Genomic DNA, 13745 nt, shown 5'->3' with positions numbered 1-13745 from the left:
ATCCTCTCATCCGGAAAGTCCACTTCCACTTCCCATCCGTTCCCTATAAGAAAAAGGGTGGGAAGGGAAAGAGGATTAAATTAGGTCTCCGGGACGACTATCCATAAATTCAGGTAGGGTCACTGAACTGACAATTTAAATTTTTCCTACAAATAATGTTTAACTACGATACTTGAAAACATACAGTGTAGAAATTCTTAACTTTGTTTTATATCTTGTATTTACAATGACAAACTTTAAAATGTTACAATCGCATACAACTTTTGAACCAAATTTGTGACATCAGCAGAATGGTCAATATATCACTATTTGCATAAAGTCATATAGTCATTTTAAGGTCACGCAGGTATTAGAATAAAGTTGATCGGACTGCGAGTGAAAAGCAAAAATAAAGTAATAATTTGCCCTGTGGCGACTACACCAAGAATGTTTGTGTCTAGACTTGCGACAAAATTACAAAACGACCACGTATAATGTTACTCTGGTATTCAGCCGGTGAAGCGGAAAAAGTAGCTTCGAAAGCTCTCAGAGTGGAGTTAATAGTGTTAATGAGGCTGAGATGAGCTGGAGACGTCACCGCACCGAAGACGCCGGCGCCGCGCCGCTCCACCCGCCTTCATATAAACGCGTCGGCGACGCGCGCGCCGGTCAGTGACAAAAGGTGAGCGTTCCGTCCGCGTCGTCCCTGCAAGGCGCTGTGCTGTGCGCATGCGCATCCCGCCCCGGCGCCAGCGACGCGACTTATCATTGTAAATTCTCCCGAAAAGATGATGCATCCCGCACTGCACTAAGTTTTCGTGTTTGGAGCTATTGACTCTCGGACTCGAGTACCCTTAACAAATTATTTTCGTTTTCTTTGTTCGCTCATAACAAAGCATTGAAAAAATAAACAAAATGGTCAGTGGCAACAAGGACCCCAGCGACCCCAAGAAAATACCGCCGAAAAATCGTGAAAAGAAAAGCAATAACTACAAGCGGGCGAATCCTGTGTCGCGAGCATGGTTCGTTTGGATGATGCCGACCTTCTGGCGCGGCTACAAGCGGGACCTCTACGACTCCGACCTTACCAATCCCAAAGATAATCATCTCTCCAATAAACTTGGCGATCGCTTGGAAAAGTAAGTGTTACTTCTTTTTCTTTTATTTTCATCATATTTTTTGTTAGTTAATTTCCTTTGAAAATTAATAAGTACTTTGATAATAATAAATTTATATGACCTTGTAAATATAAATAATTAAAAATACATTGTATTACAAGTCAATACATTGAACATATAATAATTTTGTATGTGCACCACGTCTGTTTGTCGTTTCTATAGCCGGTTTAAACTGTTGAGTTTAAATGGAATGCACTTTTCCAATAACAATCTATATTTAAAAAATTGCTTAACCGTTTTGAATATAAAAATACAAAAATTCAATTGTTGAAATGTATTATGAAAATCTGAAAATAAGATGTATACGATACAATAAAAATAAACTTATACGTGGATGTTCACAGGTTCTTTTAGTTGTTTTGAGAACTTATTCAAACGTAACGTTTACTGCAAACAAACGAATTAACATGTCGTTGTATACTATCGTTCAACCAGCTTGCGTCCTTCTTAACAAAGAATAAAATAACCAATGAAATTCTTAACCTCTACAAATTATTTCCTTTGTTACTTTTGTTACCAATAAAAAAAAACTAATACGAAAGTTTGGAGAAACAAATGAACGTTCTTTCTTCCATTATGTCTGAAGGAGACACGATTTCATGTTGTTACAAATTACTAAACACATTTGTTTCATTTCCTTTTTACAAGAACAGGAAGCTCGTAATGCCTTTGATATCTTGTGGTAATTAACAAAGAACGTTTAGTTGAAAACGATAAACTCAGGGGGACTTATACAGCCTGAACACTAAAGGCAATAAAATCATTACATTTAGATAACTTTTCCAATTTTATTCGAATTTTCATCATCCTTTTACCTTAGATGAAAACAAATTAATTTTTATATTATTTATTTCATATTTTAAAAAAAGCACATCTTCCTTGGGTACGTTTTAGTCTTCACAAAAAAATCACGATTAATTTATTTTTCACGTAGTAAGTAATAGACGTTTGAATAATCTCGTTTAGATGCCAATAAAATTTTTATTATCACATGAAATATTTACGTTTTCTTTTTGTAGCGTCTTACAAATTATCCAACAACTGTCACAATTGTATCGAAAAAAAATCAACTTTAAATGTACCAGGGTCAAATTTTATATATTCAGTAAACATATTATATGTAAGGAAATCTATAAATCTAAGACTATGGGTGGGTCTTTCTGTCATATATCATATATATTCGCTTTGAAAAAACCGGCAGGTAACAAATGCTTTTGTCCGATTACTTTGGTTGTGAATAAAAGATAAATTAGATATTAGATCATGGATAACTAGTCAAAGATCGGCTCTTAGTATACCAAATGTCTATTCGAGAACTTCAAAAACTTATTGGTACATTTTATGAGCCCTTGCATGGAAAGAATAAGTGCAAAAATAAAATAGTTTAATTGCGTTCGTTATTAACGGGCATATAAAACATAATGTTATGATAATCAGATAGCGGACAATCGATTGTTTGACTACTAAATCCGCTTTAACTAGACACCTATGTCCGTACAAGTTACAATGATTTCTCTTTTTCATTATTGGCATAACACTACAACCTTTTTGTACGGTAAATTTAACTCATAGACTATTTTATTTTTTAAATCTGGCAAACGTGCATTCGGCTACCTGAATTCAATGGAATAGCGAATGGAGAGCGGGCCATAGACATTCACTATTGCAGATGCGTTAGCTACCTTACATCATCAGAAGAGAAGGCGCACAGAAGGAAAATATTTCCCTTTCCTATACGTCCCCTCCTCCTTTAAGTCCACTTCCCTTTCTATCATTCCCTTATAAGAAAAGGTTACTCGTTTCTTAGAAGGGAAAAAGGATTATAATTCGGTCTCCGGCATACATTTAATGGAAACGTGGAATTGCTTCCACTTCACACCTGTCTTTTGTTTGGTCGTGGTATTTTACTCAACAATAGCTGTTGTTGCTGGCATCTTCCACTGTTAAATACATATATATTTTTTTAATATTACCTTTTATTATTATTGTGGTAAACTAATATGTATAAATGTGTACATTAGAAAGGAAATAAAAACAAAAAATAAGCGAAATAAACATAAAATTAATGAGGCAAATAGAAAGATAAGTGTAGAAATTGTTTAAATATTTAAAGATAATTAAGGTACATTTAATAATTAAATTCACAAAAACTTTTTATATCTTTTTGTAATATTTTATTTTAGATATGTATATTAAGCACGCTCTATTTTTATTTTGGTGAGTCGTAAATCCTTAAGAATGGACATCGGATTATAAAAGGCTTTTTATTTTTCAAAGTATATGTGTAACTAAATGTTAGTAATGTTGTAGTTTGTGTACATCATGCCATAAATAATACATGTATGCATACAATGTCGATTAAATTAATATTAATATGTATTTTATTACAAATTACTAAGAATTGTGACTCTATTAATCTAGATTACTAGACAACAGGTAAATATATTCCGATATCGCTATAAGGAATCCAAAGTCGCTCCATTGAATAATTAGTTGTTATCATTGAATCCTGCCTGCAGTCATGACATTCAATGCACACGTCAATACAAACTTGACTTTATTGTAAATTAAAACATTCCTATTTATAAAGATTTTATAAATATTGATAAAATTTAAGAGCATTTAAATTATGGAATTAATTTATTACTGGCGGGTGACAGACAAAGCAAATCCATCCGCGCGAAATAATAAAAAAACATAATTTTTGACTATGAATGAAAATATTCTTTGATGCTATTCTCACTTCCATATCTATCCCAAATTTCAGCGAGATCCATGCAACCGTTCTGGAGATACTTTCTAACAAAGATTCATCCATATAAACATTCGCATTTATTAGTAAAATTTTGTTTCCTAGGGTTATATCTCGTGATGTAAGATCAGTCTTGTATATTACAAACATAATACTAAACAAGCTGTACGAATTTCATTAGTTTACAACATACAACAACTTACGCCCGTAACCGTGATGGGTAAGCAGAGACTATGCGTTATTTGGGATAGTACTGCCAAATGCACACATCTACGTTTACACTACATCTTTATTTGAACAATCAAATTAAACTACTACAATAAGTCGTCGGGTCAGGAGAATTCGCCATAGTTGCAGTCAAATTGGCCTAGGTATTTGATGTCTGACATAGTAAATTATTATTACGTTGTGCGAGGTCGCTGCCAATTTTCTAGCTTAAGATATAAAGCCCATTTCATACGTTTAGTTTGAACTGAACGGTTAAGACGTGTGTAATAAAACTGATAGTTAATATTTTTTCAGTTTGAACTGTACAGTTCGAATCTTCAATTAAAACTGTGCAGTAAAATCCCTAAAGTATGTAGCGAGCTTTACGTGGTAAAAATAATGACACATTTGGAAAAAAAGATCATATTATTACTTTTTATTATGTAGATAATCAAACAATATCATTTGAAAAACAATGGGAATAATTTTCTTTAAATGTTCTTAAGAAGCTGTCTATTAAATTTGTTTTATTATGGTTTTAAGTTTTTATTTTTTAATACCAAGACAAAACTGAGGTAAAACGAATTCACTAGAATTAAATCCAATATATTTTTTAAAATACGTTCAATATTTTCCTGTATGTTATGACGTATTGATAATAGGACGCAAGGCTTTTAAAGTTTATTTTTAAATATCTATGGTTTCTCTTATAAATACAAGTAACCGCGAAGGGATAAAGAAAAAAGTATAACGAATTCCTTTCTCCCCAGTCTATTTATAAACTTGCAACGATTACATTACCCGTGGCGGGGTGCGTTTACCTTAAGGATTCACGTTTTTATAACATAAAACATTATAATGTTAGGTGCACACTTTATATAGCTCGCTCATTAGCCGGGAACAGGTCCGTGATCGCTTTTTCCCTCGGGCTCTATATGGTGGGATTAATTTTAGCAAACAACTGCGCTGTTTTTTTTTTACCATTGTATTCAATACCTAAGTCCAAACCAGGTAGAAATAAATTTTTGTTTTTGCGACTAAAAACTGTTTATTATTTGAAAAATGATTATTTTAACTACTTTTTTGCAAAAAGTAATACAGTAGCTTTGTATTCAAATTATCTTTATATAAAATAATTCTTTGGATATGAATCAACTTAAATCTCATAATAAAGCAAAAATAAAAAATCTAACTTTAACATCTCGAAGATGACGTTATGTCAAAAATACTCTTGCGTTTAGAAGTTTAATTTGATTTTTTCGCACTTACAATAGTAATGATAAAGTAAAATATATGACACCACCGCTTGTCCTTTCAACATGTTTCTGGGAAGTACGGAATACATCCTTTTAGGAACGTTCAAATTAGTTTCAATAACGTATATGCGTCACAATAAAAATGTAAAGTGTATTTGTAATTCTCGGAAACCCTAAATCGTTTATAACTCTGAGAAAAATACAACGAATATTTACTAAGGAATTAGGAATTTTTGTAATATTTACTTCAGGAAAATAATAAATAAAATTTATTTTCATTATCAATAATTAACCAATTATAGTTTTACTAACTATCCGGGACTCCGCCTGCGCGGTATTATTAAATTACTTAATTAGTAGCCTGTGTGTTCTATATAGATACCTTCAAATAAAAATGCATCCATGAGTCTATACACCCCTGCAAATAATCGCATTTATAATACTAGTAACGTAGTAAGATAAAAAGTAATTAATACAGATCAAGTGTTTCGTAGAATTTGAACATGTAATCGAGAGTCACACCTCGCTTTTGTCATGTAGGCTATATACTTATATATAAAATGTTATATAAATATAAAGTTTAATAATCAATATCCACTGCAGTAAGTCTGTGTTATTCAGTAATTTATCATCGTTTCAGAATACTCCAGAACATTCCAGGGGTAAGACCAAGCTTCGGGGAGCTACGTGTTGTAAATAGGACATGGTTTTAGTACGTCAAACCATTAAGGGCTTCTGACTTAAAGTAAAAATCAAAGTATTTTTAAATCTCGTAATTATTAATTAAGAGTAAATGTAGTTATCTATTTATTAAGCGTGAATGTAATTTGTTTGTTAGTAGTTGATTAAGCTGATTTCCTGTTCAATTTAGCGCATTTGGGGTAATTGTGTGTAAGGTTGCCATTGGGCCGCGCGCCGCCGCTGCTCGTATGTCAGAGACTGTTCGATTACTATCTCGTACGACAGGAACCGGACCGTCATTAACCAATTCCAGATGGTACTTTGGACCCGTTCGACTAAACGCATCACAAACATGTAAAAATAAACAGGTTCTTTATTATTTTCTAAGTCAACTCTCGACTTCTACTAATCGGCTATCCATTTTCGGCGATAAGTGGTAACGTACATAGCGGGAATTTTAGAATTTTACTTACGATTTACTAAAGAAAAGTTTTGAATATACAAGGGAAATAATTAAACTTTTAAATCTTACAACAGTTCGTCCCTAACATTTCCTTTGTATACTGCTGTTACGTTCCCTTTAGAATGATGTGGATGCTTTGTCATTAACTCATGTTTTTGTTGTGAATATTATTGGTTTGCGATGATATTAACTATCGCTAAAACACTCTTGCACTTGCCGCTTTCTAACATAAAAAGTGTAAGCGAAATATGACACTGTAAAATTTCCGTACGCCAAACAAGGTGAAGTATTAACAAAGTCCTAGTTTGACTCACTGTTCCCGCCCACTCGACTTACGTGAAATTGTAGTAATACGTTCTTATGCCCAATTTGCCGCATTGAAATGAAGCTGAACTAAATACATTTGAAAATTTCCTTTCCTTGCAGGTATAATTTTATGTAATAAAATCCAAAAATGCAAATTAAAAGCTTGCTTTGTTAAAATCTATTAACGATGTCGCTAACCGATGTCGCCATATGTGCGTTCTAATTGAAGGGATTTCCCAGAAACATGAAAACAATTAACACCTTTGTCTCATACGTTCTCTAAATACGTTCCAAAGTTGGTTTATATTTATCTAACAATAATTGGAACGAATCAACTTTTACCAGCTCCGTAATAATACCTACTGAATAAATTATTTTTTTCTTTGCATTAAAACTTTTTGCTATGTTTAAATATAAATTTTTTATTTGTTTTAATTGTTTTCGTTTTAGTTATTTTATTATTAGATTACATTGTTAAATGACTTGAATTTAATTTAAATATAAATTAATTATTTCCCACTCGATTACTAAACAATACGAACACGATAAAAACTAATTATTGTTTTTAACTAAAAGACCAAACTGAAACACGTTACAATTACGATTGTGTCTGACTCGAGAAATTTATTTTAAATTGCATTCATACAATACAGTTTGTTTTTTATAAAAACCAGGGTGAATAATTTCAAAAGGTTGAGAAAACGTTAAAGGTTAATAACGGCCATTACCTATCAACAATGCCGGAAATAAAAACAAGGAGTTGTCATTCTATAAAACATCAATAAAAAATATATTTTATATCATCACTTTTGTATCTACTTTTTATGTAAGGCGTAATGGAATGATCGTGTGACACAGCCCTAAACGGTCAATATGTTCAATGGTTAAATGTGTGCTTAAGTAGCTGTTTAACGAGTGTCCGTACACGAAGTTGCCGTTATGTCAGCCGAGATGACGGCCGCCAGAGAGACCGCGACGGCCGACGGCCGACCGTCGTCGAGTCGAAGTGACATCGGTCAGTTCGCGGGAGGCGAACAATACACAAAGGCCTAGAATCTGTGAGAATGGGATGTATTAATCAAGGAGACTCACGACTTGTAAACATATATCTTACGTACACAACATAATGCTATTGGAAGCTTAGTCACCACTTGCAGTATGTAACGTATACGACTCGTGGTTGCCAATAATTATATTAAATACCAAAGGCCAAGTACGATGTAGGTAATCAAGTGCTTGACAGATATAATATACATACTGCAATAACTGTGCAGTAAATGACAAAAAGAGTTCAAACTACATCTTACTAATATTATAAATGCGAATGTTTGGACGCGTGGATGGATGGATGTTTTTTTTAAGGTATCCTCAGAACGGCAGCTTGGATCTTGCTAGAATTTGGGATAGATGTAGAACATAGCCTGGAAGAATACATAGGCTACTAATTATTTTTTTCATTTCGCGCGGATGGATTCGTGCTAGTTTTTATAATGAAATATGAATGTTGTTTTTGGCTTGGCTTGGTTGTTGTTGGCTTTGCGAAAAAATCTAATATAATTACGAGGCATCTATTAAATAATAAGTTTAAATTCGATATCTATTTAAGGTAATTATGAATTAAAGAGCCGTGAATTAAATCATTAATTATTTCAATTGACTAATTCAGCGAGTTCTTTATCCTGATCCAAGGCAATTTGTGTGAGGAGTTTCATCATTTGATCTAAGTAGTTGCAAACAATGCTTGCAGCAATGCCGCAACGTCGCGTGTCGCTTTGCCACGCGAACTACGGCTCAATATTGTCGCCAATGCTAACAAAATATCTTAACTTACATTAATGCCTATCATACTAGTTTAATGGTATTTATATGTCAATTTGTTACTACTATGACGTCACAGGCCGAAGTGTCCAGTAGCTTGCTATCGCCCGCGACACCGTCTGCGCGGAATTAAAAAAATCTTAATAAACCTATGTGTTCTTCCTATGTGTCAAATTTCATAAATATCAGTAGCGTCGTTCCAGAGGTACCTTTAGACAAACATCCATCTAAACATTCGCATTTTTATTATATTATTAGAATGATCTAAAGTACATTATACTATATTACATATGACTTCTTAATCTTAATAGATAGAAGTCTATTTCATGTCAGCTTATTAACATAGTATGCTCATAATTCGTTAGTTACGGAAAAAATTATATTATGTTTTGAAACCTTGGCAAATATTTAGACATTCGCCTTACATTGGTTGCGGATATCTAATTGTACGATGCATAGAGGTCACGTTTGCGCATACTCGTACGTAACATAAAGGCTATTGCTTTTACTTTTTGATGTACGGTTAAAATTACCTACGGTGATCCCCATGACCTTGAAACATGTTAGGACCCAGCATACGAAGTTCCGTCAATGGTACAAAAAGTTGGCAGAAAAAGGAGAAAAAATTGCATGTAATCCTAATTTAAAAGTAAATTTAAACCTATATAATCAATAGTAGTTATAGATCGAATAAACAATGTTGGTGCTTTATTACAATTTTTGTCGGTCTTACCGTCGCACTTATAGTCACTAAGGAAAGTCCTTGGTAAACATTTAGTAATTCTATTCATACGTAAGTCTGAGCATCTCTCTAGGGATGTCACTAATAATTATTTATTATTCACATCTCGTGATTCAAGTTTGTTGCGTGCATATAAATATCAGCTCGGCATTGTAGTGCTATTCAATTTAATATTTATAAAGTTTGTAATATAAACAATTTTAATCATAAAACTGACTTTTCTTCAATATTAAACGAACGTAGTACTTAGAACATTAAAGCTTTGGTAATGATCGATTATTTAGCGATTTAAACCGCATAAAGTGTGAATAAGATACATTAGTACACGTGTTTCTAACTATCAATAATCTTGGACTCATTTGCATTAAACGTGGCATTGCGTAAAACCGCATACGTTACTCACAGGTGAGACGGGAAAAACATTTTATTTATAATCGATCCAATTATTGTAAGATAATTACATATTATTAGTAAATGTTTTATTAATTTTTATTTAATCTAAATAATCATGATAAGTAACGTTAAACCAATTAATCGGCGAACAGATTAGTTTAATGTCAAGGGAAAACAATGTTATCATAGGACTACAAAGTTATCTGTCCCGGTGGGCACAAGTCTAAATCATGATAGCTCACTAGCGCCCCTGTAAATGTCAAAAAACTTGCACAATATCCTTATCATACTTCTATGCCTAAGAAGCTATTACATATTATCTGACAGAACTAATCGGAGTAGTAACCCAGGTAAACTTGTAGTGCTTTGTTGTGATTCTTGTCATTTGAATTTCTTTGTCTCCGTTGTCGCATCTCTAATTCTCTTTGTCAAAACTGAGACGTAATATGTATTAATAGAAGTATCACTTTAGTTCTTACTAATATTATAAATGCGAAAGTTTAGATGAATTTGTTAGAAGATATCTCCAGAACGGCTAAATTATACTCATTAAATTAAGGCATAGATGTAAAACATATTCTAAACGAGTACTTAGACTACTAATTAAGATTTTTCTTTTTACAAAAGCTACATATTAAATATTAAAGTTTATTATTAATAATAGTGCTAACCAATAGTCAATAGATATTTCGGTGCTTTCCCAGGCGAATCGTCATAGCAATGCACGCACGATACATCCGCGGATATTATCAATGAGACGTTTTATTTAAGTATCCTGTCTGTCACTTAACTCTGCATCTACTCTTTATTCCTTCGCCTGTCATCGGCATGAGTCACGTTCCCCGCACACCAACATGGTAATTATGTAAACTGTTAACACGAATACAATGTCATTCACGGATTGCTTTGACTTGCACACACAATATATAACACATTAACAATCGTTCAACAGATTTCAATTCGAACATTGTTTGAATACGTTGCTGATTGTTATAAAATTAATTACACTCAAAACAAATCCCGGTTAACATTTCCTGTAGTTGCAAAAAGCTTCTAAACTTTAAGTACAGTTAGCTGCATTAATATATATAAATTTACCATACTTTTGACAGTTGTGTATGTTCGCCTTTGTTTTCAATTATACGTATTCACGTATTCGTCAGAAGCATACATATTTTGGAAACTAAAAGCATTGTAAATGTATGCACTTTTTGTAGAAATTGCATTTGCATCAAATAAAGTAATATAAATTATTTCTAACTATTATATCGATACTCTACCATGAGCTTTAGCTAACGGACCCACAGCCTTCAATATATTCGAATGTTTACTTCTTTATTCTTACTAAAAAATCTAAACACGTCCAACACGACTTTAAGTTTTCAACCATAGTATAAAAAAGGTCAACGTAAAAATTTTTTTACAAAAAAGAATTAAAATGAATTAATCCATAACATAAAGGCTGATATAAGATGTTATCTAAATATTTAATATCTAAGGAAATTAAAACTTAGAAAATATTTCACTCTGAGAAAAATTATGACCTAGAAAATAGCAAAGGTAACAAAACCTGCTTTATTATTATCTAAAAAAGTAAACATTTAAAATAATAATTTGTATATATCTTTGACATTAAAGCGTAAACAGGAATAAGTCACCTCTGGAATCGAGTTTTGAAGGAGATTTTTATTATTTGTGTCAACATGTGCAGGATATGAAAATTTACTGGTGCTTTTACAAAATTATGCAACTATTTCTAGGGGAAAAAATAAACATGACATTTGAATTTATCTTTTTTAATATGAAAAGGAACGCATAAAGTAAAAGATGCTTAATATTATCTGTTTTAGTCATTAACTTAAGTTTAACGTAATTCCAAAGCAAAAAAATAGCAGGCTGTTACTTGACGATAAGTGACAAGAGTGTTAATGTCCTGCTTCACATATTCGTCACCGGCGAATCGTGAATACCGCCAGTTTGGAATTTAACTAGACAAATTGTACAACATATCGAACGAATTTATTAACAAAATATGTTATATTTGTATTATATTTCAACACTTCCTAAACAATGCGAGCGAGCAGTATATAACTATATAACGAAATATATAACGCCATTTTGTGAATGCATTTGTTTGTTTGATTTGCAATTTGCTGATTGTACACAATTTGACTAGGTAAATTATAAACGGGCAGCTTTCAAGACTTGCAGGTGGCATATACATAAACATAGTATTATTTGTCACGATAGTAAGTTCGGTTTCCTCTGTAATTTTACTACTCTGGCGCTGCGCCCTTGAGCCACATAGCACCGCGTGGCACCACATGCCAACTATGATGTTAAACTGACATAAATGAAAGTCTTCACATAAACAAATTAAATCATCGAAAAATTGGAATAATACGATGTTAATATTAAGTAAATATTTTGACTACTGGAACCATAATATTCTTAATTTAAATAATACTGAATTTTAATGGAATATAAATATTGGTAAATAATAATTGTGTATATTTTAAATAGGGTTTAGTTACTAAAAGCGACATAATTAGTTTTAATATAAAACACAATGAACTAAAGCTCACTTCTTTAATGCAATGTGTAATAAAATATGCTCTTTTAGCCCTTCGATTATTCTAACAATTCATCATTCATTTCTCTCAATGTAAACACGTATTAAAACTCAATACAATGAACAACGTTGCCACCAGAAGTTGTGGCACGACACAGCGTCTTGCAATAGTAATTAATAACAATTAGCTGGATTGTGAAAATGCAACGCGTCAAGCCAAAATAAGGACAAGGCGAAACATCGATAGACGGCATCACTATAGATAAAACAAACGCAGCAAATCAATTTGATAAAAAATATTTTAAAAATTGTATAGAAAGGGAAATATTGGACTTTTTTTTAAATATTCCACTTTTAAAAACATAAACGATTTTGAAAGTTCAAAGTATATTTTGCACTTCCTACTTTAACTTCCTCATGTTAAAGATACAAAAAATATTATACCGTGCAAAAAATTGTTTGATTAAAAACCTAACAGAACAAAACCAATTAAAATTAATGCTTGTACTACTGAAACATGTTTTTATGTTTGTAAAACTGAATTACTCAACGTTTTTTGCTTATTGTGATTCTTTATTATGACTTTTAAGATTAATTAAATAATAATTTATTCATTCAAGTTAATTGTACATGAATGTTTTTTTATTTATTGTTATGCTGTGAAATATTCAATTCACAATAATTCACAGCAATAAACCCTAACGTACTAATAAAAAGTAGAAATTTCTAGCCTAACACGCAAATTAAAACAAAAAAGTCTATATTATGTGATTCTACTACTAACATATTTATAATTTTTTTATATAGTTTCTGTGCTGTACGGTACAAATTGGGGTAACATGGTACAACCGCCCTTAGACTCCGTATTGAAAGGGTTGGCGAAATATTGTAGATAGATTAAGTGACACTTACCAACTCGATGTCTCGTTCAGAGCCTGCAGGTATCTGGGCACTCTGTCGGTGTCTATCTCTCAATCAGATGCTGACTCTCAACTGTCGACTCACTGCCTTCCCCGTACACGCCCCCTCAGGTCCCGCGCCCGAACATAGCGGTCAGGGATTTCTAACTACCCGCTTGTACGGGAGAATAAAAATAGAGGCGCTTACCTACTAGTGAACCGCGAAACTCAAAACCATAGTTCGTCATCTTCAATGGCCATTTTATATGTTTAAGTAAAATAAAAAGCCTTAATTAGCATAAAAATGACACCCAAATACAGTGTTTCACGGGAACAACTTCGCGGGCCCAACAGTCCGTATTTATCCCAAAGCCCTTTTCCCGAACGGATCATGTAGTTTTGGTACGTTCCGTTTTTCGATATAAAAGTAAAACAATATAAATACAACTATGATAAATTATTATTATCAACAACAACGATTTTTTTACATAACTTTTGG

General features: G+C 32.5%; 1 protein-coding gene across 2 annotated transcripts in view; it reads left to right on the top strand.

Annotated features, from left to right (window-relative positions):
* Positions 1-645: 645 nt before the first annotated feature.
* Positions 646-13745, top strand: part of LOC106117136 (CF transmembrane conductance regulator) — a 30642-nt gene continuing 17542 nt past the window's right edge. For both annotated transcript variants that reach the window (XM_013311251.1, XM_013311250.1), the window contains exon 1: positions 646-1118. In XM_013311251.1, the coding sequence (XP_013166705.1) occupies positions 895-1118 (224 nt within the window). In that variant the 5' untranslated portion in view covers positions 646-894. The remainder of the gene's footprint in view (positions 1119-13745) is intronic.

Source organism: Papilio xuthus, unplaced genomic scaffold, assembly GCF_000836235.2.
Source record: "Papilio xuthus unplaced genomic scaffold, Pxut_1.1 DF827680.1, whole genome shotgun sequence".
In the NCBI taxonomy this organism is placed as follows: Eukaryota; Metazoa; Arthropoda; class Insecta; order Lepidoptera; family Papilionidae; genus Papilio; species Papilio xuthus.
The sequence above is the reverse complement of the archived record's forward strand: the minus strand, read 5'-3'. Positions and strand labels throughout refer to the sequence as shown.